The 24,068-nt window shown below is 57.6% G+C and overlaps 3 protein-coding genes across 7 annotated transcripts; 1 reads left to right on the top strand and 2 right to left on the bottom strand.

Moving 5' to 3' along the window:
- Positions 1–55: 55 nt before the first annotated feature.
- Positions 56–7,041, bottom strand: LOC131809090 (F-box only protein 6-like). Of its 2 annotated transcripts, none has more exons than XM_059135657.1 (6): positions 6,825–7,041; positions 4,244–4,555; positions 2,157–2,283; positions 1,609–1,704; positions 652–787; positions 56–506 (listed from the first exon to the last, which is right to left on the bottom strand). In XM_059135657.1, the coding sequence occupies exons 2-6, from the start codon at positions 4,503–4,505 to the stop codon at positions 333–335; spliced, it is 795 nt and encodes a 264-aa protein (XP_058991640.1). In that variant the 5' UTR covers positions 4,506–4,555; positions 6,825–7,041; the 3' UTR covers positions 56–332. The 2 variants fall into 2 exon arrangements, with proteins under 2 accessions (XP_058991640.1, XP_058991642.1); XM_059135659.1 differs by lacking the exon at positions 6,825–7,041 and adding an exon at positions 6,594–6,716.
- Positions 7,042–7,817: 776 nt separating this feature from the next.
- FBXO44 (F-box protein 44) lies at positions 7,818–12,110 on the bottom strand. Of its 3 annotated transcripts, none has more exons than XM_059135660.1 (5): positions 11,846–12,110; positions 10,538–10,664; positions 10,288–10,383; positions 10,041–10,176; positions 7,818–8,964 (listed from the first exon to the last, which is right to left on the bottom strand). In XM_059135660.1, the coding sequence occupies exons 1-5, from the start codon at positions 12,108–12,110 to the stop codon at positions 8,821–8,823; spliced, it is 768 nt and encodes a 255-aa protein (XP_058991643.1). In that variant the 3' UTR covers positions 7,818–8,820. The 3 variants fall into 3 exon arrangements, with proteins under 3 accessions (XP_058991643.1, XP_058991644.1, XP_058991645.1); XM_059135661.1 differs by having other exon boundaries at positions 10,567–10,664; XM_059135662.1 differs by lacking the exon at positions 10,288–10,383 and having other exon boundaries at positions 10,567–10,664.
- A 1,655-nt stretch (positions 12,111–13,765) lies between these two features.
- FBXO2 (F-box protein 2) lies at positions 13,766–19,269 on the top strand. 2 transcript variants are annotated; one of them, XM_059135656.1, is made up of 6 exons: positions 13,766–13,881; positions 16,859–17,245; positions 17,687–17,816; positions 17,887–17,982; positions 18,461–18,599; positions 18,833–19,269. In XM_059135656.1, exons 1-6 carry the CDS (start codon positions 13,860–13,862, stop codon positions 18,965–18,967), a joined length of 909 nt encoding a protein of 302 aa, XP_058991639.1. In that variant the 5' UTR covers positions 13,766–13,859; the 3' UTR covers positions 18,968–19,269. The 2 variants fall into 2 exon arrangements, with proteins under 2 accessions (XP_058991639.1, XP_058991638.1); XM_059135655.1 differs by lacking the exon at positions 13,766–13,881 and adding an exon at positions 14,717–14,786.
- Positions 19,270–24,068: the final 4,799 nt, after the last annotated feature.

Below are 24,068 nucleotides of genomic sequence, written 5' to 3'. Positions count from 1 at the left end.
GGCAGCTTCTCCACCGAAGCAACCAGGGCTTCCGCCACTAGACCCCACCCCAGGCTGGTTTTACTGAAAATATTTATTGTCAGGAAATGTCAGAGTATATGACAGGGAGTTGCCACAAATTGCTGGGTTTGCCCAAGGTTGGAACTGGGGTAGGGGCTCCCAGGGTAGGGGCCCTCACTGCCCACTACAGGCTCAGCTGGAGGGGACCTCCGGAAGTCGAGCGGCCCAGAGAGTGGATGGCTGAACGCCAGCGGATGTCAGACTGTCAGAAGGGCCCGTGCAGATGAAGTGAGGAAGGCAGGTGGGCAGCCTTCTCCTGCCCCTGCAGGGTCTCAGGCTGAGCCGTGGAGAGGCCCCCGGTCCCTGGTCATCTTAGGGGTGATGATGATGCTGCTGTTGGTGACACGGGGCCCGTACCAGCCTGCCCAGAACTGGGTGTCCTTGCCCCCGTGCTGGAAGAGGATGTGGCGGACCCCTGACGGGTAATCCGAGAAAGTGTGGGACACCTGGGAGGAAGGGAGAAGAAGAAGAGGTCACCAGGGCTGGGGAGGGGAAGGCTGGGGCCATCACTCTGCTGGAGCGGGCAAGAGGAAGGTCCTGCAGGAGGTCCCCGAGAAGGGGGTGGTGAGGGCCAAGCAGGAAAGGCCTCACCTCTGTCCACTCGGCACTGTTCCACTGATCAATGGTCACAGGCGGAGGCTCGAAGGAGGCCAGGACGATGTAGTTTTCTGAGACCAGCTGCACTCGGATGTGGTACGTGCAGCCACAGTCGGCTCTGGCGGCGAACCTGGGGGCAGGTGGGGCTCAGCATTTGCACCCCCAGACAGAAGGTGGCCTTGGAGGAGGGCAGGCAGCAGACCCACGGATTGGAGCCCGAGACCCAGCTGGTTTCACTGCTCTCTGGGCCCTCCTATGCCCCTGGGATCTGCAGGCTCTCTGTGTGGGGCCATATCGGAGCAAAGTGGCAACCCTTTGGGGTGTCCAGTGAAGACGTTCCCTTAACACATGAAAAGGTTCTCTATGGAGATAAAGGCCTGGGCTGTGGGAACTGAGCCATCTGTATGTCATCATGGCTCAGAGTGGGGGTTCAGTGGGAGATCCAAGGGGCGGCCTGTGATGGGAGCTGGCAGAGCTCACCCTCTGCTTAGCCCTGCTGTCCTCCTCATGTTCCTCAATACCACGTTCCTCAATACCATCTCCCCCCCCGACACACACACCCTTAGAGTGGTGGCCCTGGCTGGCACTGGGGTCCTTCCTCCACTGCGGGCCAAGCCAGAGCCTTGCACAGCTCTGGGCACAGAGCAGGATTCTGGGAAAGCGCTGAGGGGAGCCCAGAGAAGGGACCAGGGGAGGCAGATGGGATGGATGCAAGGGAAGGGAGTGAAGTCCAGGGAGGCTGCGCCGTGCTGCCTCTGATGCTCTAGTGCCGTCTGCGACAGCTTATGGGTAGGCCTCGGTCTCCCCATCTGTAAAGTGGAATGAGCAAGTGCCGGCTCCCGGGGCAGCACCTACCCCAGGACACCGCCAGGCAAAGAGTGGGCGCTGCCTCTAGGTATCCTCAGGAAGAGAAGAGGGAAGGCTGTGGAGCGTGGCGCAAGCCCTACTCACCAGTCCTTAACCTCGATTTCAGGCCGGAATGTGTCCAGCAGATCCTCCCAGTAGCCCTCGGCCTTGAGGTCCACCAGCTGGGACTTGAGGCACATCCTGGGGAGCAAAAGGAAAGACTTATGTTCCCAGGTGTGCTTTGCATGGCCAGGACCCAGCAGTGTCCCCAGACTGCTGCAGGACCTCTGCCTCTGGCTGTCGCTGGCCTAGGAGAAACACGCAGAGGCCCTGACCCTATTGTGCCTAGGTGGCACGTGATCTAGTTCAAGGGTCCCAACGAGGGCACCTCCAGGAACCCCTGTTCTAGATGAGGAACCTATAGGCATCTCTGCCTCACCCTAGTCACCCAGTGGCTCCTAGGCCCCCGCACTGGACTCCACCCTCCACGGCTATTAATCGTGGCCACTGAGTACTTCCTAAAAGTGGGACTCCGCCTGTCTGGAAACTGCCTCCAGCTGCACAGGGGGGCCCTCACTTAGGCCTGAGATTTGGCAAAAGGGGTCCTGACCCTTCTCCCTCTCGACACTGCCAGCTCAAGTTGTTAATCTTACCCAAAAGATGTGACAAAGTACTTCTTGACTTTGGAGTCTGGAAAATCTGTCCCATGGTCTCCAGGGAGGCTCTCTACCTTCCACTCGTCTCCGCCATTGGAGTCAATTTGCCAGGATGTCAGATCCTCTAGGGAAAAACAGAAGCCAAGGTCAGATCCCCTGTGTAAACATTTGGTCCGGTCCTGCCCACCTGAGCCAGGGAGGGAGGAGGGGTTTAAGGCATGGCCTGTTCAGGCTCCCATCTCAAGTGTGCACCCCAACTGTGCCTCGAAGCACTCCGACACAGTGCCCTTCCTCCCAGCGTGTCTCCAACTGTCCTCACCACATCAGCTCTGATCTGGGACCTTCTCTCTCCCACTTCATCCCTGACTGGTTTGACTCCTAACATGAGGCTGGAGGGGGTAAAAAAAAAAAAGTATTACCAGGAATTCTAAACTAGCCTTTTCTTCCTTTGGTGTTGCTGGGGGATTCTGGGAAATACTGAAGTTTCAGTTCTCAAAACAGGAAGTTATGAAGGGCCTATGATAATATTTCTGCTCTTAATGACTAATGTCCGTTTGTCCCAATGCAGACCACGTACGTGACGACTCACATTTCCCCTGATACCCTAACTATGTAACTGATACCCCGGGGGGGCCCACGGAACAATTTTCTGGGTTTGCTGCTCTGCCAGCTCGGAGCCCCTCTGCCCAGGGTGGGAGAGATAACCGTGAAGGTGGCCATCCTCAGTGCTGGAGGCGCACAGCGAACCCGTATTCGCGATCCCCACCAGGTTGGCTTGGCAGGTTCCGGTCTCCTCCACACTGAACCGAGGGGACCTTACACCCAGCAGTGTTTCCCTACCAAGACTTTCCAGAACAATCACCAAGGGAACTTTTCCAAATTGTTCCCTCTACTAGGAGCCCGCACCTATTCCCCAGGTGCCCTGGGGCCTGCCAGGAGAGAAGCAGGGGAATACCACAGAAATCCAGGAGCCGGCTGTGCCGAGCTCAGGCTCAAGGAGGTCCAAGTGAGGCTGGCCTGCCGGCTGCCGGCCCACAGCCCAGTGTAAGTTAGCGCTGCAGGTGGGCTCCGTGGAGCTGTGGGAGCTGAGCTGGCGGCCTGGCTGGGCGGCTTCTGAGCGGAATCTGGGGCAGGCAGAGAGACTGAGCCACGGTCAGTGGGGACTCCAAGAGGGGCCTGAGGGCCTTCATCGGTCAGGACCAGACCCCAGCAACTGGGCAGTTTCAGGGCAGAATCCTCACCATGGGGCCTAATGCTCGCCACTCATAAAATGGAGCCAACCCTGCTTATTTGGTTAACTCCTGGGGTCCTCATGAGGTTCAAGAGAGAAAATCGGCCCAATGGGGATTCTAAGGGTACAAACTGTGTACAAACCATTAACTGTTGCCCTAGCCCCCCCACAAGAAGCCTGGTGTGTGGTATGCAGTAGGTGCTCAATGAAGGAAAAAGACCCTGGCAAGTACAAGAGAACCTAGTAAGTTAAACAGGGGCCTCAAGTGACGTGATTACAGTCACCTCTGAAAATCCTTTCCTTCCTCTGGGGAATGGGGACAACGGGAGAAGGACATTTGTGAAGCCCCGAGCCCAGCGAAGTCTAGGGCCCAGCACGGAGGGACCTTCTGTATGAGTCAGGCAGCTTGGACGGAGCAAGAGAGGGAAAGCTGAATGTGCAGTTTGTTCATTCAACAAACGTCTTTCCAGCACTATGTGAAGGCATTACTGTGGACACTCGTGTCGGTAGAGTGGTGACCAAGACCCATTAGGCCCCTGGACCTTGAAGTTTGTAGCAGAGGAAAAAAAAAAACAAAAGCTATGAGATAAAACATAATTACAGGTTATGAAGGCGCTACGGAGGAACGAAACAGGAGAGACCGGATAAAGGCGGGGGAGCAGGGGACCAGGCCAGGTGTCTGAACAGAGACCTGAAGAACGAAGAACGAGGAGGAACCAAGGGCGAGTGGTACAGGTGCCAGAGAGTGGTCCAGGTGTGAGACAACATTCCAGATAGTGTGGGAATCGCAGGTGCAAAGGCCCTGAGTTTCAGGAAAGGTGGGGAGCCAGCCCCAGGGCAGCCCCGAGCCCACCTTCCGCACACGGGTTCCGCAGGAGATTCCGGCGGAGGCTGCACAGGAAATAGAAGACCTTCCAGTCGGCCACGGGCTGGTCCCAGTCCTCAGTGATGAAGCCCTCCCGCAGGCACTTTCGCTTCCAGAGTGTCACCAGGTCAATGAGGTCTCTCCAGAGGCTGCAGACCAGGCGACAGCGCAGCAGCTGGCGGGCGGGCGCGTGCGTGAACACCTCCAGCAGAATGTTCTCGGGCAGCTCGTTGATGCTGACCAGGGCCATGGCTGGTGGGAGAGGCGAGGAGGCGGGGGAGGCAGGCGTTGCCCACAGGCCTGTAGGGGGCAACAGTGTTTATGAGCCCTGACCAAGGAGGTGGACCCCTCAGATTTCCAGGGACCTGGGCCAGGGGCTCTTCATCCTTTTTCTTTTGTGAAACAAAAGGGGTCAGGCCTTCTCCTGGGTACGCAGTGGGCCGTCAGAATAGAGAGCACTCACACACGTTACACACATTTGAAAGAGTGTAATAAAAATATTAACAAAGATTTCAGGGGCTGATATTTAAAGAGGCCCTCTCCTGACCCCCACCCCCTGCACCCATTCCTCCCCTATCCCCCGGCCCTGTTAAAAAAAATAATTGCTTTATTTTAAGTTGCCGGGCCCAGTGAACTGGCAGACCTTGCCAAGGCCACGCCACTGTCTGCAAGCTCTGCAGAAGTCTGTGGTCAGGTTATTTCAGTGCTGGGAAGTCACTGTTTGTCTGTGGGTGTAAGAAAGATTTCACGTTCTGTGTCACAGCTTCACTAAGGGGTGGGGCTAATTGCTAAAACCAACTTCTCCCCAAATCGCTCACGTTGACCTGGAAGCCAGATGTGATAAGACACCGCAGCGAGGAGGACCTGCCTCTCCATCCTGGTTGGGGCATCAGGCCAGAGCCCATTTTGAAATGCTCAGAAACTGCAAAGCCGATTGAGGGATCCTGAGCAAGACCAGGCAGGGGTTCAATCCTGGCCTGCAGTGGCTAGCTGGAGAGCCTTAAGAGGAGCGAATGACTGTCCCAGCCTCAGCAGGGCCGGGAGGTCTGAGTTAGTACAAGGCAAGCCTTTAGCACCGGGCGGACATCATTACTTCTCTATCGTTAGAGCAAAAACGCTCGTCAGTAGTAGTCAGCGGCTCCCAAGAACACCTTCCTCCCTCTACACCTGAATGGCACAAGGGTTTTGGAAAATTTTACAGTGCTACTACCCCAGCCTGAATCCTGCCTGGCTGTTCAGATCTTTAAGGGGACCCTCCCCACCCCACCCCAGGGTGGGGGGGGGGGTCGGGGAGGGAAGGCCAGCCCCTGTCACTCAGATGGGCCTTATCCGCTCACAGGTGGGAGAGGGAGGGGTTATTCTCCCACAGGTGAAGTCTCTGAGGAGGCTTCTCATTTTCCATAGAGACTTGGCCAAAGAATCCACAGACTTCTCAAAGCCACCATCCCAGCAAAAACGAGAGCAGACGCACAGCGTCTCCTGTGGCTCCCGCCCAGACAGGAACATGGCTGCACCGCAGAGAACAATAAATAAGGTACTTGTACCTTGTGCAAAAATGCTATGACGGGAAAAACTCTATGTGGCTAGGTCTTCTGCTTTTTCAGAAGGAACTCTACATAAGCAGTTTCGAAAATATGAAACCTGTCGGTTTTTAAATGTTGGCAACTTCTAAAAGCACTCTCTAGGCCAAATAAAAGTCGCTGGGTGGGAGTCAGAGGCGACTTAGGTGCGAAGAGCTCCTCTCCCAGGCGTCCAGAGTCTGGTCTCTGGCTCTGGTCGCACGTTATTCGTCGCACCCCCTCCCCTAGTTTCTGGCGTTCGTGGGTCTAGGGCGAGGCCTGACTGTGCACGAATGGGGCATGGGGTGAGGTTCCCCCACCCCCCGGGGGGGGGTGTCCCTGTGCTTCCCACGTGCCCGGCCAGAGTCGCGACCTTCTCAACGACCCCTGTAAGCACGGTTACTAAGCCCGTTTCTCAAAAGCAGAAGCTGAGGCTTGGGAAAGTTTGGCCCGTCCCAGGACCGGCGGGCGTGCGTGTGCCGGGAGGTCCCAGATCGGCCCTGGGCTGGGGCGCCACTAGCGAGCTGTGGCCAGGGTGTCGCTCCCAGGCAGCACTTCCCGAAGTCTGAGCCAGGGCCCGGCCGCGTGGGATTTGGTCTCGCGCGTACCGCGCGCCGCCCGGGCCCCTACCCCGCTGTCCCGGAGGCCCGAGGTGGACAGCGCCACCGGCTCAGTTAACGCCCCGCCCCCCGTCCGCCACCCCCGCCTTCGGGTGCGGGACACCCAGCTCTTCCCCCGCCTGTCTCCCCCCGCGCCCGTTCCCCAAGCTGGGCCGCGACCTGGACGCGGGGCGGGACGCCCGGCGGGACCGGACCTCCGCGTCGGTCTGGAGCCTCCGGCCTCGGCTGCGCTGTCCACTGTCGCCCCGCCCCGCCCCGTGTCACGCGCGCGCTCGGACCGCCCCCTCGGGCTCCGGGGCCGCGCCCACCGCTTCGCCCCGCCCCGCCTTCTCCCCGCCCACCGCCTTCTCCCCGCCCACCGCCTTCCCCAAGCCCGCTGCCCGCTTCTACCGCAGCTACTCCGCGGCGATCTTGGGGTCCGCAGTGCCGGGGGTCGCGCGACGGCCTCCCCCAACCTCGCAGCCTCAATCTGTCTTCTCCTCCAGGTAATCGGCGGCTCAGCAGTAGGGTCCCACCGCTTCCCTTTGCTTTCCGGGAAGAGAGGGCGTTCACCGAACCTAGTCGCCACCTCTGCGCAGGCCACTCTGAGGCCGCTTCACCAGTTCGCTCCGCTGTAGGGAGGGAGGCGGGACTCTTCCCGGAAGGAGATTGTGGACACTCTAGGGGGCTGGAGCAGGACTTTTACCTTCACTAGGGTTCGGCCTCAGGGAGACCTCAGTTTACTCAAAGGAAAAATCTCCGCATTTTTGTTATTAATTCCTTAACTCCTTCAACCGGTAATCATCAAGCACCTACTTAAGGCAACCAAAAACGGTTGTGCAGGTTGTGCACTGCACAAAGGTGCCCTGCTCAGGCCACCTTTTTAACTCATCAGGGCTGCGTGTCCCCCAAAGGTGTCTTCTGCTAACTTACATATAGCTAGTGAGTGGTGTCCCTGCCAAGGCTGAGGCCCTAATCCAGCTGACTATTGAGATAATTAAACCGTACATTGAGCACACACTGTGTGCCATACACCGTTCTAAATGCTTTGGCTTCACTTAATGTCAGTAAAGCTCTTGGCAGAGTAAGTAAGATACCAGTGAGCAGTGAGCCTGCGACGGCACACCCAGCATGAGGTGTATCTCAGATATCCACTGCTCCCCCCTCACCCCAGCTTTGTGTGGCCGGGCCTCTGGAGAAAGCTAGCAGTACTGGAGGGCTGCTGGGGTGAGATGTTGGCAGCTCATTAAGGAGTCTGTATGAGGGTCCTGCCATAGTCTGCCTCCTGAAGTGTCAGTCATTCCCTGCACCTTGGACAGAAGCCACACAGGCTCACCTTCTGCAGGTCCAGGGCAGGACCTACCATTAAATTTGCCTTTCCTACCAGAAACCACAGGACAAAGGTTGGGCCGAAAATACCTTTTATTTAGCTGCATGCAGCAGGGGCAGAACCCGAGCACTGCTGTCCTTCCAGCAGGAGGGAGAGGCAGGAGTAAGGTTGGGCAGGGTGGGGAGGTGCAAGGAAAGGCAGTTCCAAGGGTAGGTTAGGACATTCCAAGCCCCGGGGCAGCTGGTCTAGGCATAGAGGCGGACAGGTGGTCCTTGAAAACCACTCACCTCATCCCAGGGCTTATGTGCCGCAGCTCTCAGATTCAGGGTCTGATGCACTCCTCCCCTGCCCTGGGTTACCATGCACAGAATTCCAGGGGTCTTCTGAAGATCCTACCCCCACTTGATGCCCATCTGACTTCTGGGCTTCATTGACAGTGAGGCCCGTCCAGACCTGACCTGGCCCCCACTCCATCTTGGCCCTGACCCTCTCAGACTAGACCTGAGCCTCTGGGTCAAAGTCATGTCTCTGAGCAGGCAGGCAAAGTTTGGGAGTGGCAGGATGAAGCAGAGGACAGGCCAGCACAGCCCCCCTTCCACTCCCAGATCTGGCTGAGCTACATGGTCACCTCCCAGCATCTGCACTAGCCAGAGCAGCCACAGGCTGGCCAGTTGTCCAGATTATCCCTGCTCCGAGGGCCCCCAATGGAGACAGGGAGGAAGGACCCAGGAGGGGAAGGAAGAGACACACATCTAGGTTGGCATCTGAGCTTGGAGACCACTCCTGGAGGAGCCTGGGAGAACACCTTGCACCTCCCCAACCTCAGGGGCCCCATCTCTTAAAGGGCCTGACACCAGGCCTCCCCTGACATCATTCAGGTTGAGACTTTGGGCCTAGAGCACTGCCCCCCCCCCCCCAGCTTGTGAGGGCTGCACAAACTGAGAGGCTCCACAAAATAGGCAACCGAGGGGCAAGGATGAACTAGGAGGTCTGGGGGAGCCTGGTCCCCCTCCCCTTCCCTAACCCAGCCCTTCTCTGACAGCAGTCAGGGTTTGGCAGATCAGGGCTTGGGGGGTGTCAAGGCAGGGGAGGTCCAATGGTGATACTGCTGTTGGTGACCCTCGGGCCGTACCAGCCGGCCCAGTAGTGAGTGTCCACGCCGCCGTGCTGAAACCAGATGTAGCGGACGCCGGGCGGGTAGTTGGAGAACGTGTGAGAGACCTGGGTGGGGGACAGGTGGAGAGAGGGAGAGAGGTCAGGAACAAGGAAGGGGGGGCGCCTGGGTGGCTCAGCGAGTTCAAGCCTCTGCCTTCGGCTCAGGTCATGATCCCAGGGTCCTGGGATTGAGCCCCACATCGGGTTCTCTGCTCAGCAGGGAGCCTGCTTCCTCCTCTCTCTGCCTGCTCTCTGCCTACTTGTAATCCCTGTCTGTCAAATAAATAAATAAAATCGTAAAAAAAAAAAAAAAAAAGAACAAGGAAGGGGCCGAGGTCTTAGTGGTGGACCAAGACTCTGCAGAACTCAGTGCTAGCTCTAATTCTGTGATTTGGGGCAGGCCACTTCCCCTCTCTGCCTCAGTTTCCTCCTCTGTAAAATGGGGCAAAATCCTCCTGGGTCCACTCCCCAGGATTACCCAAGGGCAACTCAAAGGAACTGAAGGGAACAGAAGGAAAGTCTATAAACTGCCAAAAGATGTCCACTATGGTCATCCCTGGGCACGTGTGGCTATTTAAGCTGAAATTCATGAAAATTAGATAAAATTAAAAATTTAGTTCCTCAGTCACAGCAGAATCTGGCTCTGAGGAAGTGCTCCATGGTCACATGTGGCTATAACATACCATACAGGTGCAGACAGACCATTTCTATGGCTGCAGAAAATTCTGCTGGACAGTACTGGCAAACTGTGGCCCAGGGGCCCACTGCCCTTTTGTAGAATTTTGTAAATAAAGTTTTATTGGAACACAGCCATGTCCATAAAGCTGCTTTCACCACGCAGTGGCAGAGTTAAAGAGCTTAGTAGTTGGGACAGGGACAACTTGGCCTTCAAAGCCCAAAATATTTGTATTTGGCCTGATAAGAAAATATTTGGTGTCCCTGGTGTAGATAGTAGTAATAACTGATATTAATAACTAATAACAGTCAACCTTTTTGAACATGGCTTTACCAGCATCATTTCAGACCCTGAGCGACCAAGGCCCAGGTGAGAAACAGCAGAGCTGGGATCTGAACCCAAGACTGTTTGACTGCAGTCTCCACCTTGGGCGACGTGCTACCTGCCCTCTTTCTCGCCCACACACCTCCCTCCACTTGGCATCGCTCTTCTGCTGGATCGTTGCCGGATCTGGCTGGAAGGTCCCCAGAGGTGCGTGTGCTGACGACAGGAGCTGAACACACAGCTGGTACTTGGACCCGCAGTCCGGCCTGGCTGCGAACCTGCGGGCAGAGGGAGGGCCCATCAGGGCCTTGGAGATGGGGGGGCAGGGTGGGGGTGGGGCGCCTGAGTGGCAGGCCCCCCTCCCCCAGACCCTCGCCCCAGGCACTCACCAGTCCTTGACCTCGATGTCCGGCCGTGTGGTGTCCATCAGCTCCTCCCAATACCCTTCGGCCTTGAGGTCCACCACCTGGGACTTGAGGCAGGTGCTGGGGGCGGGCAGAGGGGTGGGAGGGACTGGGGCTCAGCACTAGGGCACTGGGGGGGAAGGGGCTAGGACTGCCCTTCCCAGAGCAGGAGACCCCAGGGTGAAGTGTCTTGGGTTTCCCCCCACCCCAACACTTCCCCAGCCTCGGATCTTACTAATAAGAAGTCACGAAGTATTTCTTGACCTGGTCATTGGGGAATTCCTTCCTCTGGTCTTTAGAGAGGTCCTCCACCTTCCACTCATCACCTCCATTCACGTCCAGGCTCCAGAATTCAAAGCCCTCTGGCCATAAAGCAGAATTTACATCATAGGGAAGCCCCCCCCTCCCCAGTGGTCTCTTTCTCACAAGAGCCCCTTCCTCCCCGGTCCTCTCCCTGAATCTCTGCAGCTGCCCTCGAGCCCCGTGCTGTAGGACACTGCAGATCAACAGTGGCTGTCTTCTATTAGATACTGCCTATGTGCCCAGCATCATGGTGATTCCCACTGGGAATCCCAAGACACGTGACCATGTGAATGACCACGTGAATCTCCTTCAGGGATGGAGAACACTCTGACCCCCACCAGGCCGATCTGGGGTTTGTCCAGATACTGGGCTGTGTGACCTTAGATAAGTTGCTTTCCCTCTCTGAGCTTTGGTTTTGTCCACTGTAAACCAGAGTTAAGAACAAGGGCTGGCAAACATTTTCTGTAAAGGGCCAAAATACTGTAGGTTTTGTGGGCTATACACTATCTATCTCTGTTGCAGTCTTTTTTTTTTTTTTTTTTAAAATAAGTGCAAAAATGACTTTTAGCTTCTGGGCCAGATTTGGCTTATGGACCACAGTATACCAGCTGGTGGTCAAGAACATGGCTGTTGGGGAGTCAACAGAGGCAGGCATCTGAAACTGTGGACAGCTTGGAGTCATGTCATCATTATCTTGCTCCAGAATTTGGCCACACAACGGGAAACGAGCCTCCCATCTCATCCCAGTGTCCAGCCGATGGGTTACAGCACAGTAAAGGAAAAAGGGAGCTCCAGGTGATGCAGAAGTTTTGTTTTACCTGTTGTAAATGCTGGAAAGAAGACTGGATCTCTCATTCTTCCATAAGTAAAGTCCGCTTTGCTCTCTGGGGCAGTCCTAGGAAGCCTAGCCCTGGAGTCTTGGAACTAGGCCAACAGAATATGGCTCTGAATTCCTGGTCTTGTATTTTGGGCACAGGTAGTCCCAACTGGCCAACAGTCCCTCTCCTAGGAAAGGTCACTGGGGAAATAAGGTTTGGAATACAAAAATGCCTCTCTGCCTCAGTTTGCCCGTCTGAAAAATGGGAGTGCTAACAGCATCTACCTCTTAGGATTATTGTGAGAGGATTAAAGGAGTTAAACCATCCAGGGTGCCTAGTTCATAGTAAGTGCATAATGAAAGCCAGCTACTATCATGACAGTGTGTGCATTGGGGGCATGCCAGACCTGCTCTGCACCCCACCTTCAGCACACGGGTTGTGTAGGAGATTCCGGTGGAGGCTGCGGAGGAAGTAGAAGATCTTCCAGTCGGCCACGGGCTGGTCCCAGTCCTCAGTGATGAAGCCCTCCCGCAGGCACTTTCGCTTCCAGAGTGTCACCAGGTCAATGAGGTCTCTCCAGAGGCTGCAGACCAGGCGACAGCGCAGCAGCAGCTGGCGGGCGGGCACATGCGTGAACAGCTCCAGCAGAATGTTCTCGGGCAGCTCGTTGATGTTCCCAACGGCCATGGCGGGTAGCTTCTGGACGCCCCCCTGTAGTTATCGAGAGATATATAGAAAGATATATAGACTGGGCTCCCTCCCCAGAATTGAAAATTTGCAGCACCCCATGGCGGTGGGCGTTCCCATCCCGGCTCTGCCATTTACTATCTCAGGATCTTCACTGTACTTCTCTGAGCCTCAGTTTCCTCCTCTGTAAAATGAGGTCAGGAACAGTACTAAAATGGTTTCAGATAACCTGATGCAACAGATGTTTGATAAAAGGTGATTGATTTGGGGGCGCCTGTGTGGCTCAGTGGGTTAAGCCTCTTGCCTTAGCCTCAGATAGTGATTCCAGGGTCCTGGGATGCAGCTCAGTATCAGGCTCCCTGCTCAGCGGGGGAGTCTGCTCTCCTGTTCTCGCTCTCTCTCTCTCAAGTAAATAGATAAAATCTTAAAAAAAAAAAAAAAAAAAAAAAAAAGGTGACTGATTTTACTGTCACCTCACAACAGCCTCTAAAGGACGCTCGGGAGGCCAGGAGGCGTGCGAGTACCTGCCCAAGGTCACACGGACAGGGATGGAGGACGGAGTCTTCTCTGATTCTAGAGCAAGCCTTTTCCAGCAGGCCCGTCTGTATTTATGGAGTGGAAGTAACAATGCGCAGTCCGGCAGAACCACCCAGCAAGTCCTCCAACGGAGGTGGAAGAGAGGTTGGGGGCAGGGGATAATTATCATCGTCTCCGACGTAGGTCCAAAGAGCTCAAAGACTTTCTCAAGGCCGCAGAATAAAATGATCTGCCCAGCTGGGACTCGCGAGGGGGTGGGCGATAGTGAAAGGCCTTTCCCAGGCGCCCACCTCCACCCCTGTGGCTGGGCTTCAGCCCCAGGATCCCCGGCGCGCCTGCAGCCTTCCCACCTCGCGCTGTGGCTTTCAAGTACCCCCCAGAGCCGGGGCTCAGACCCCTGGTCATCGATTAGCCACCCCAACCCGGGTTCTCGCCTCCGCTGCCGCTCCCGGCCGCGTCGCGCAGTCCCCGAGGCCTGGGCCTTGTCCGCGCCGGGCCTTCCTCGCGCCCTGCCCGGAAACCGCGCAGTCCGCCCGCCCGCGGGGCCCTGGGCCGCCCGCTCCCCCACCTCGGGGCTCCCAGCGCCCACTCCCCGCGGTCACCTGCGCTCCGCCGCCGCTGCGCGGTCCGGCTCCGCCCTGGGGCTGGGCTGGCCTCGGCCTGCCCTAGCTGGAGCGTGCGGCCCCGCCCCGGACCGCCAGACCCCGCCCCGGGCCCGCCCCCTCGGCCCTGCCCCGCGCCGTGCCTCCCCATCGCGCTGTAGGAAAATTACCTGGGGTGGGGGGGGGGCACCGGAGGAGCCTCTGTCCCCCTCCCTCCTCCTGGGCTGCGCGCCCCGCACCCTCCGCCTGACCCAGACTCGCTGCCCCCTCGTCTCCTCCTCCCAGCATCCACCCCTGGAGGGAGCTGGAAGACGCCCCAAATCGGATCCCCCCCCATTAAAAAACCCGACTCCCGACCTTTCCCTGCCTCCTGGGTCCGCCGAGGAACCAGTAGCTTCAGGCCTGGGGCCGACCGCTCCAGACTGCGGGGCGTCCCGGCGCCCGGCCAAAGGCGGGGCGGGGGGTGGGGGGAGGCTGGGGCCTTTAAGAGGCGCGGCCAGCCGGGCCCCGACCTAGACGCGGACAGCGCCTGGACTCGCCGCCGCCGCGGGACTCGGGCAGCCCCGCAGCGCTCCGGCTCCTCCTCCTCTCAAGACCGCCCTCCGCAGCGATGGACGGAGACGGTGAACCAGGTAGCTGACGCCAGCCGGATCCACTCGCTCAAGCCCGGGAGGGGATACCGGGTCAGGCGGGCGACTGCCACAGAGAGGGGCATCAGAGAGCGAGGGGGTCCCCGACATCCAGCGCGGCGAACTTTCACCCAAGCAAACCCCTTGAGACATTCTTAAAAGAGCACAGCCCTTTGGCTGGCTGGAGGCCTCCAGAGGTGACGGGCTCCTGGTCCTGCTTACCAGGGACATAGGGCAGGAGTCATCCCACTTTCCCCCCTCTCCGCTACCCGAGGGTCTGTTGGGTTCGGGTCTGGGACACATCTCAGGAGGCTGCATGCCTTTTTCTTCCATCAACTTCTTTGATTTGCCAGCTGTGGCCCTCAGCTTCCTGTATCCCCAAGGATTTCTTGGGGTTACCCGTCTCTCTCCACCCCATCCCAGTCTTCCTTCTGGGCTCCCTTGGCTAGTGGGGCTGCTTTTCAATTGCGTTGCTGGTTGCCCAGTGGGGATCAGACCAGCCCGTGAGTGGGAGCTGGGGCACGGCTCTTGCCTATGCTCAGGGCCCTCTGAGACTGCCCAGTCATCTTGTCTGGCACAAGAGACATCCCCCTCCCCATCCCTTGAACTCCTTACTGAGCCTGTAGGGTTTGCCTGCTGAGTCAGGGTGGGAACAAGACCTGTCTGCAGATTCCCCCACCCCTGCCCCCACCAGGCCCATCTGAGAGGGGGCCTTGCTCTGAGCAGGCCACAGGAAACACTCAAGCACGCTCAGGCAGCCAAGCGCCTCTCCTCTAGCACTGAAACTCCCAGTTCCTTCAGCCCCTGTTCCCCATCCATGACCCCCTCGCCATTCCCTCTATAGGGCCCCAGAATGGGCCCTGCTGTTTTCCCAGGGCTCAGCTGTTCCCCTCCAGGGCCCAGTGCAGGTGAGTCAGCCTGGGAGGCAGCTTCCAGGGGCCAGATAACTTTCCGATGGCAACAATGTGGGGAGTTGTGTGTGCTGGAAAAGGGTGGTGGGGGGGGTGTAATCAGATCTGGGGCCTGGAGAGCCAGGCCTGAGGCCAGGAGAGGGGACCGGGCAAGGTGCACCTTTCGGGGGAGCATCAGGTGTCCACCAGGGCCAGGGCAGGGCAGGGGGAGGGGTGGAGAGGTGAGGACACTGGGCCCAGCTCCCCAGAGAGCTGTGGGCAGCAGGACAGGCAGGTGATGTGGCTTTGGGGCCTGGCATTTTCCTCTCTGCATGCCTTTTGTTCCTGAGTGAAGCTAGTAAGCCTCTCTGGGCCTCAGTTTCTTCTTTGGAAAAGAGAAAGGGTAAACCCCCACATCATAAAGATGTGTCAAAAAAAAAAAAAAAGAGCTATTAACAAAGGAGAGTATTATGCAGGTTTGACTGTGCTCTGGGCTCTGAAGAAGAGGTAAACCCTGATTGAGCTCCAGGGTCTGACTGCGGGAGGGGGAGAAAATACTGCACATGGGGAGGGTAAGTGCTGGCAGGCTGGGGTCCTGGCAACACCCTGACTTGGGTCTAGACCCTGCCTGTGCCCTCCCCCACTGCTCAGCCTGTTTCTACCCCTGCCTGGGCTTTCCAGTCTCTAACCCTTAGGACTACCCCTCCCCCCCACCATCCTAGGTCTGAGAACACTGCCCTCCCCCCCATCACCCGGAGTGGCCCCATCTCCTCGCCACTGTCTTCCTCCTCCCGAGATGCTGCACTCAGTATCTGCTTACTCAAGGTTTTGATGGCCCCGCTGAGGCCGGCTGGTTCCAGGACACAGTCCAGCCTGCAGCTCCTGACATCTGCCCCCCCGCTCCTTACAATTTAGAGTGCCCTGGCCCCCTCCTCAGGGGATCAGAACATCAGCACTTGTTTCAGTGGCCTGGCCCAATGATTACTCCCATTCCAAAGATGAGGAAACAGAGGGCTGGGGGTAGGAAAAGAAGGGAGTGAAAGGACCTTCGTTTCTCCAGCATTTATTATATGTGTTTGTTCCGTATACCTGCTCTTTTTCAGGAAGCCCCCCTCCCCCATCACCCAGCTGTGGCTGTCAGGGGGTTCCAACCCCTGCTCTCCCTTCTGTTCAACCTCAGATCCCCACGACCCTGCCCTCAAACTAGGGGTGTAACCTTTGGTGAACCAAAATCAAACTCAAAACGGCGCCTCCAAAGCCAATACCTTATTTCATTGAGGGCATGGTGGTTAATGGTGGCTCTGGAGCTAGACTGCCTGGGTTCAAGTCCAGGCTGGGTGATCCCGGAGGGTCTCACCCCTCTACGCCTCAGCTTCCTCATCAATGAAACAGCAACGGCAGCAGGAACAACCTGGAAGAGAGGCTGTAAGGATTTAGAGTAAAGAAACCGCTCAGAACTATGCCTAGCTCTTGCTCAATGCCCAGTAAACATTAGCTGCCGATAGTGTGCCAGAGAGGGTTCCAGATGCCAGGCACTGGGATGAAGCTGTGAGTGTCCGAGACCCAGTTCCTGCCCTCTTGCACTGAGTCTGGTCCTGAGAGAGGAGTTTCCAAGCCCACACACACGCTAGGACGATAGGTGGGCAGGACAGGAGCTCCACAGTGGGAAGATGCCCTGGTGGGAAGTCTGGGAGCACTCCCCGGAGGAGATGAGGGGAGCAGGGATCTCAGGAGGTGGTGGTAGGGATAAAGGAGTGGAGGTGTGACACATCAAGTCAAGTTTGTGCAATGCATGCACGCCCTTATAGGAATATTTTATCAGCTCTTGTCTTCTCAGGTTTACTGGCCCTGCAGGGACAACTGAGGCCTCTGAGGCCACTCTTGCGACTGGGGGCTGGTCTGTGGTCCTCACCCCTCCACTGGGCACCAGTCTCTGGGCGCAGAATCTCGGGCCCCAGCTGCGGATTATCCGAGGGTGGGTGGGAGGCAGATTACCCAAGGCATGGGTGTTCTCGAGCTCGGAGAGGGACGGTCTGAGCAGAGTCACAGCACCCCGCCCCACCCACCCCCCCCCGCGCCCCCGCCTGCAGAGAGCGTGGGCCAGCCGGAGGAGGAGGTGAGCCCAGAGGGGCAGCAGGAGGAGGCGGGCGCGGAGGAGGCGAGCGCCGGGGAGGAGCGGCCGGAGGAGGAGGAGGAGGAGGAGGCGGCGGCGGCGGCGCCGTACCTGGACGAGCTGCCCGAGCCTCTGCTGCTGCGCGTGCTGGCCGAGCTGCCCGCCGCGCAGCTGGTGCAGGCCTGCCGCCTGGTGTGCCTGCGCTGGAAGGAGCTGGTGGACGGCGCCCCTCTCTGGCTGCTCAAGTGCCAGCAGGAGGGGCTGGTGCCCGAGGGCGGCGCTGAGGACGAGCGCGACCACTGGCAGCAGTTCTACTTCCTGAGCAAGCGGCGGCGCAACCTGCTGCGCAATCCGTGCGGAGAAGGTGAGGGGCCGGGCGGGCTCAGTTTCCTCTTCTGCAAAATGGGCAGGAACAATGCTGGCCCACTCGGAGGGCTACGTGGGAGAAAGCCCTGTCCCGAGGCCCTGCAGAGTGGCCCCATCAAATACTGTAGGTATGGTTGCCTCCCTGGCTGCCCGTTCTCTGGGGGCGGGGAGTGGGGTCCCTTTCCCAGGTCCTTCCACTCTCAGCGAGCCAGGGCAAGACCGGCCCCGTGGAGGACCCTCCCAGGCGGGAGAGAGAATCTGGGGACGGACAGGAAGTGCCTTCCGTTCTACCCGCACCATCACCGGCCCAGCGCACACCGTTCAAGTCCCGCGTTCCGCACCCCCCCCCCCCCCCGCCCAACTATCGGACGAAGAGCCAGCCCAGGCACACCCTCAGCAGGGAGTGGGTGACCAGCGTGGGGCTGTCCTGTTCCTACAGAGGACCTGGAGGGCTGGTGCGACGTGGAGCACGGTGGGGACGGCTGGAGGGTGGAGGACTTGCCCGGAGACTGTGGGGCGGAATTCATCCACGATGAGAGCGTCAAGAAGTACTTCGCCTCGTCCTTTGAGTAAGGAGAAGGGGGGTGGAGGGCAAAGGGGGAGAGGGGTCGCCACCCCCTCCTAACTCCAGTTCCCCAGGTGGTGTCGCAAAGCGCAGGTCATTGACCTGCAGGCTGAGGGCTACTGGGAGGAGCTGCTGGACACCACTCAGCCGGCCATCGTGGCGAAGGACTGGTGAGCGGCCATGGGGCCGGGCCAGGACTGGGGGAGCGGAGGGGGTGAAGCAGGGAGTGTGTGTGTGTGTGTGTGTGTGTGTGTGTGTGAGAGTGTAGGGGCAGCTTGGAGCCGCTGCTCTGCCCCAGGGGCCACTGCATCCCAACTCTAGTGGTCGTGGCCACATGGGCCAGGGATTTTCAGGAGAAGGTGGAAATCCACCTCCGCTCCTGATTTCTAAAGGTTGGCAGTGAAAAAAACAAAACGCGTCCCTGCCAGCTGGCTTTAGCCTCAGAGTTGGGTCTGGGGTGGAGTCCTTGGGTTTCGACCTAGGGCCAGTCCTTTCTCTCTCTGGCCTTAGTTTCCTTATCTGTAAAACGGGCACCTTGGCAGTACGGGCCGGCGGGGTTGGGCAGAAATGAGAACTTCTGTAGCAGGCACGGCCCGCAGTACCAGTTCCGCGGAGCTTGGCGAGCAATCGCTCCCTCCCTCGGGGCAGGTACTCGGGCCGCAGCGACGCCGGCTGCCTGTACGAGCTCACCGTGAAGCTGCTGTCGGAGCACGAGGACGTGCTGGCTGAGTTCAGCAGCGGGCAGGTGGCCGTGCCCCCAGACAGCGACGATGCGGGCTGGATCCAGGTGAATCTGGAGGCTCCGGGTGATGGGGCGGGGCCTGGGGAAGAGGGGCGGGGCTCGTGGGAACCCCGCCCACGGAACGAGGTTAGGGCCTACTTGGCGGAGGTGTGGAAGAGAGACCCTGGCTGAGAAACCCGGAGTAGCGGGGGAGGCTAGAGGCGGGAAAGTGCACCCGGGTGACGTGGCTGGGGGAGGCGCCAGGGCCCTAATCTGACCCTCCTACGTCCACTCCCCAGATCTCCCACACCTTCACCGACTATGGGCCCGGCGTCCGCTTTGTCCGCTTCGAGCACGCGGGTCAGGACTCCGTCTACTGGAAGGGCTGGTTCGGGGCCCGGGTGACCAACAGCAGCGTGTGGGTGGAGCCCTGAGGGACCCCCCTCACCCCCACCCCAACCTCAGCCGCCTCGGAGGGGCAGAGGTCTGGGGTATGTAGGTCTAGTGGGTAGCCTCCTCCCCCTTCCCACCCTGACCCCCACACAGCCTCCCCTGCCCCATACTCCAAGCCCAGCCCCCACACTGGGAAAGAGGGGTTTTGTTGGCATCTATTTGCATCTGGAAAGTAAGATGGGTGAGGGTCTGGGCCTGGGCTGGGCCCACCGCTGAACCCCCTGCACCTAGTACGATGCCTGCCACAAAGTGGGCGCCTAATAAATATTATTTGTCCAAGGAAGGAATGAATGAACAAACGGATGAATGAACACCGCTCCCTTTGCATCCTCTGTCTCCTGAGGGCCCCTGGCCCGGCCTGGAAAAATACTTGGTGGGGTTCCAGCTGCTCTGGTTTCCAGGGGCCCTTGGGCTGGTGCAGAGTTGGCCAGGCCTAGGCGGGCTGGACAAAGGCCGGGATTGTGAGGGCGAGGAGTGGGGAGCTGGGCCTGGCGCCTGACTGACACCCAAGCTGCCCAGAGGCCAGAACGGGGCGTGGGGGGGGGGCATTGCCCTCCAGGCCTCTCCGGATCCCTTGGTCCCCATCTTGTTCCTTTCTGAGGGCAGGATCTTCGGGGGTGGGGTGGGGGGAGGGGGTTGTTAGCCGCTCACCTAGAATAGGAATTCTCCTGAGCCCAGGGATGGGTGACAGTGACCCCAGGTGGGGACGGGGAGATGGGGAGGGTGACTTTGGGATGTCTCTGGTGTTGGACTGAGCAGGAGTCATTCGCATCTGGTCTTTTGGTCTTTTTCCAGCCCTGCCCAGAGGCTGGCCCCTTAGCGCTGGTTTGAGGGGAAGGGCCAGGGCCTTGGTGCCCGGCACTCTTTCTGGCCTCCCCAGCAGCTCTCAAACCCAGGACGCTGGTCCTATAGGTGACGGAGAGTCTCAACGCAGCCGCTCTCCTCTTGGAAATGGTAACCAATAAATCTCAGCGACGGTCCAGCTTTCCTTTGATTCTGAGCCCTGCTGCCACCTGCTGGTCAGATGGGACGGCAGGTTTGAGCGGGGCCGGCTGCACTTGTTCACAGGTTCATTCATTCCCTCATAATTCCTGAAGCCCTGGCCCTGGTGCCAGGCTCCGTGCAGGGCCTTGAGGGTCCAGGGGTGAGGAAGACACTCTTTGTCCCAGGAATATGGGGCACCCTGGAAAGAGATCTCCAGTGTCCTTGGGGGGGGGGGCCTCCAGCTGGAGTCCCATCTCTGGGGACAGCCTCAGTCTCTCAGAGAACTCCCAGTCTGAAGGTGGAGGCAGAGCCCCTGCCCTATGCGCATCCTTAGGCATCTCTAGGGGATCTCACACAGTCTGGTGGGGAAGGCACCATCCACACTTACCTGAGTTGCCGGTCAGGGGAATTGATGTCTTGCTGGGTTTGATGAAAGTGTGAAGGAAGAGGGTACCCCTCCGTGAGATTCCAGGTTTACACAAAAGAGTAATAGGCAAGATGGTGCTCTGGGGCGATAGGCTAGGATGGGCATGTGGGGAGCATCATGAGGGTGAGTTGGGAGAGGCCTGGGACACCCCCACCTCCCCCGGGGGCATCCGGGAGGAGGAGGAGGAAGCTGGATGGAGACTCGGTGAGCAGGAGAGGTAGGAGTTGAATCCAGGTGCCCGTGGGGACGGGATGTCAGGGCTGTGATGTGGGGATGGGAGGTGCTGCTGGTGGAGGAGGCCCCCCCCCCCCCCCCCGCATCACGGGGCAGTCAGAAGAGAGGCTCCTGAGAGGTCTGGGGCTCTGGGCTGGAGAGACAGGAGCGTATGTGGCCAGCAGCCAAAGCCAAGGCCCCTGGTGAGGGCTGGGATGAATGCGGAGTGAGGCGGGAGAGGGCATAGAGAAACCTCAGCCTCCAGGGCTGTGATGGGGGAGACAGAGCAGTCAGGGAGGTGGGAACGGGGGAAGGGGAAGAAGGATGCAAGGCCCGTGAGGCCATCTGCAGACGATCGTTGCTCTCAGGAGGAGGGAGCCAGAAAACCAGAGACCAGATTCTCTGCCCTAAGATCCCAGAGCATGGGACCCACAGAGGAGACCTGAGGGGTTCAGATAATGGGGTGCTTCGGACCCACTGTCCCTGAGTGCCTGTCACCAGAGGGATAGTTGGATACACTGGTGGCATTTAGCTTGGGAAAACCAGACAGCTGCTCCTGAGTCATCAAAGGGCTGATGTTTCAGGGGGTAGGTGGGGCAGCAAAGCACTCCATTCATGGGGTTACAGCCTGTCACACCATCCCCATGACCCAGCTGACGATGGGGAAGGGGGAGAGGGCATTGTTAACCCTGCCGTACACATGAGGATACTGAGAAACCAAGACGTGGCATATGGCTCACAGATTCATTCGAAAAGCACAAGGTTCAGCCTAGGTGCAATGGGCTTCAAACAGGGGGCGCTTCACCCCTAACCCCCCCTCCCCCACTGATTATAGGACTGCAGGTGTCTGCTTCCTTCAAGGGAAAAGCTACACTGACCAGCGGGGGGGGGGGGGCCTGGGAGAGTGTGGGTAGAGGACAGGCTAGCAGCATGGCTCTGGTCCCTGATCATAGACTCAGGAGAGGTGCATGTTCCTGAAGGTCCTTTCTAATCAGTCAGTGCTTATTGAGTGCCTACTATCTGCCAGGAAGGGTTAAACTAGATGAGGACTCTGCCCCCTGGAATATACAGTCTAGACAGAGAAAACTAAATACAAGCGGCTCAATAAATAATTACCAACATGATAGAGTACTTAGCATTCATATCAGGCAATACTCTGAGAGCTTCATATATATATATATATATATATATATATATATATATAATATATATATATATTCATTAAAATAACCTTATGGAGGGGGAGCTATTACTACTTGCTTTTTCATAGGAGAGAAACCCAGAGCACAGAGAGGTTAAGCAGCTTGCCTGAGGCCACACAGCAAATATCCGGTGGAACTGGAATTTCACTTAGCCATTTAGGAACTTGACTTTCATAGTGAAGTAAACAAACTAGAGAGTGAGAGTGGTCCTTTTGTCAAACTGATCAAGGAGGACCTCTTTGAGGAAGGGGCATTTGAAAGATGAGGAGAAACCAGCCATGCAGGTATGGGGGGTGGTGAGCATTGTAGAAGCAGTAAGTGCAAAGGCCCTGAGGTGGAAATGAAGTCATTCACAGATCAGAAAGCCTGGGGCTCAGTGAGCAAGTAGGGAAGTGGTTTGACGTGAGTTTGGAGATATAGGCAGGCAGTCCTGAGAGTTTCCTGAGCACCTGCTGTGTGCTCTGTCTTCAAAGTATATATGTTTTAAGGAAAAAGCTTTGCTCTATTCAGCAGGACCTAAGAATGGGGGTTAGACATGAGCAGCTTACAGTCAAGGTGATGAAACCAAATTTCCCAGGAGGAACAGCAGTTATCCGGATGATAACAGGCATCGGTTAGGACCAGGTGGGAACCCATTCTTGTGCTAAGCACACCGTCTCCTTCGACCTCTCCGGTAGATACAGATATTGCCATTTTACAGATGAAAGAGCCCGGACTCTGAGATGTTGGGTAACTTGCCCAGGGATATAACCAATGTATAGATAGTCATGACTTTCCCGTTTAAAATCCAGTTGAGCTGAATTTCCTGCTCAAGTCCTAGCCACTTCCCTCTGGCACAGGGTCAAAGGTGGGCACATGCCAGGTGACAGAGCCAGGATAGAAGCTAGAGCCTCTGAGGTTCAGCCTCTAGGTTCAGTGGAGATGACAAGGGTGGTCGGGCTCCAGGCCTTCTAAGTATATTATTGATTGCCTCAGGCGGAAGGGGGGGATGCTACGTTTTTCTGAGCCATTTTGGTAATGGGGCTGGGGAAGGTAAAATTAATTTTCTTTTAGATTTATTGATGGGGCCCTCTATTTAGCAGTTTTGCAATGGGGAAAAGTTCTCCTTTTCGCCTCTGATTTATTTTCTTTGTAAACCGGGATTTTTGTAGGCATGGTACATTCAGCAGTGGCTATAGTCTAGGGAGGAGGGAAGAGAGGCCAGTTCCTCAGATGACCACTAGGTGTCAGCATCGTCAAGGGAGTTCCCAGGCTGGGCTCCTCTTGCCCGAATCTCTGCAGAGGAAGGGGGGCACCAGCAGGAGGAATTTGAATTCCAAGCCTGATTTCTTGTCTGGGGCTGAGGCTGGGCCTGAGAGTCTGGGCCTCCTGCTCCCTTTGGTGCTGCTGTAACGCCAGCTTCTGAGAAATACATAGGATGCTAGGTCCTCTGAGGCTAGAGTTCTTTAAGGTCAGGATGACTGTGGTCTCCGGGAATCCAGCCCCTAACAGGTCTGGGGGCGCAGATATCACCCCCGCCCCCTCCCCCGCCACCACCCCTGCTAGTTCAACCCCAGCTTGGCAGAGCCCTGGGTCTTCCTCCTGGCTCCTCCCCTGCAGTGAACACAGAACACCAGGCAGATACAGTCCTGATCTCCTGGTGAGTAATGACTTTGCTATTTTTTCCCCCATAAATTAAACCTAATCTTGTGTTGACTCTGCTGAACAAGGAGAATAATGAAGAAGATTAAGATGAGACGGTATTCATTCTCCTCCAACAAAAGCCAATTAATTGTCTGCAGGATTACCACCCTGAGCCGGGAGCCACTGCTAATCTTACAGACAGGGTGATCAGGGCTGGGGGCTGTCTCCTAGAGCTCCAGCAGGGGTCTGCTGGTGATGCAGCAGGAGAACTTTCAGTTAGATGTTAGGAAGAACTACTTAGATGAGAGAAGGGGCTGAAGTCAAGGAGGGGGTTGTGAAGGGAATGGAATCACCTGGCCAGGTGAGGTTTGTAGGACAAGGAGGGAGGCTCCCCAGGAGCATCTGGGTCCCTGAACATTCAAGACATTTGCTCCTTAAGGTCCTGACCTCTCACCCGTCTCCATCCCAGGCCACCTGACACCCTTCCCTGCCTGTCCTCCCTTGAGGTATCGTGCGGTGACCTGTCTCAGCCTCATGGGCTCCATTCTGGGGTTGCTTTGGTAAATGAACTTGCACGCAGGGGTCTCCAGCCTCCTCCCCACCCTGCTTGCTCTCCTCCTTTCCTGTCCCGGG

Source organism: Mustela lutreola, chromosome 10, assembly GCF_030435805.1.
Source record: "Mustela lutreola isolate mMusLut2 chromosome 10, mMusLut2.pri, whole genome shotgun sequence".
Classification (NCBI taxonomy): Eukaryota; Metazoa; Chordata; class Mammalia; order Carnivora; family Mustelidae; genus Mustela; species Mustela lutreola.
This window is presented reverse-complemented; position numbering and strand designations above follow the sequence as displayed.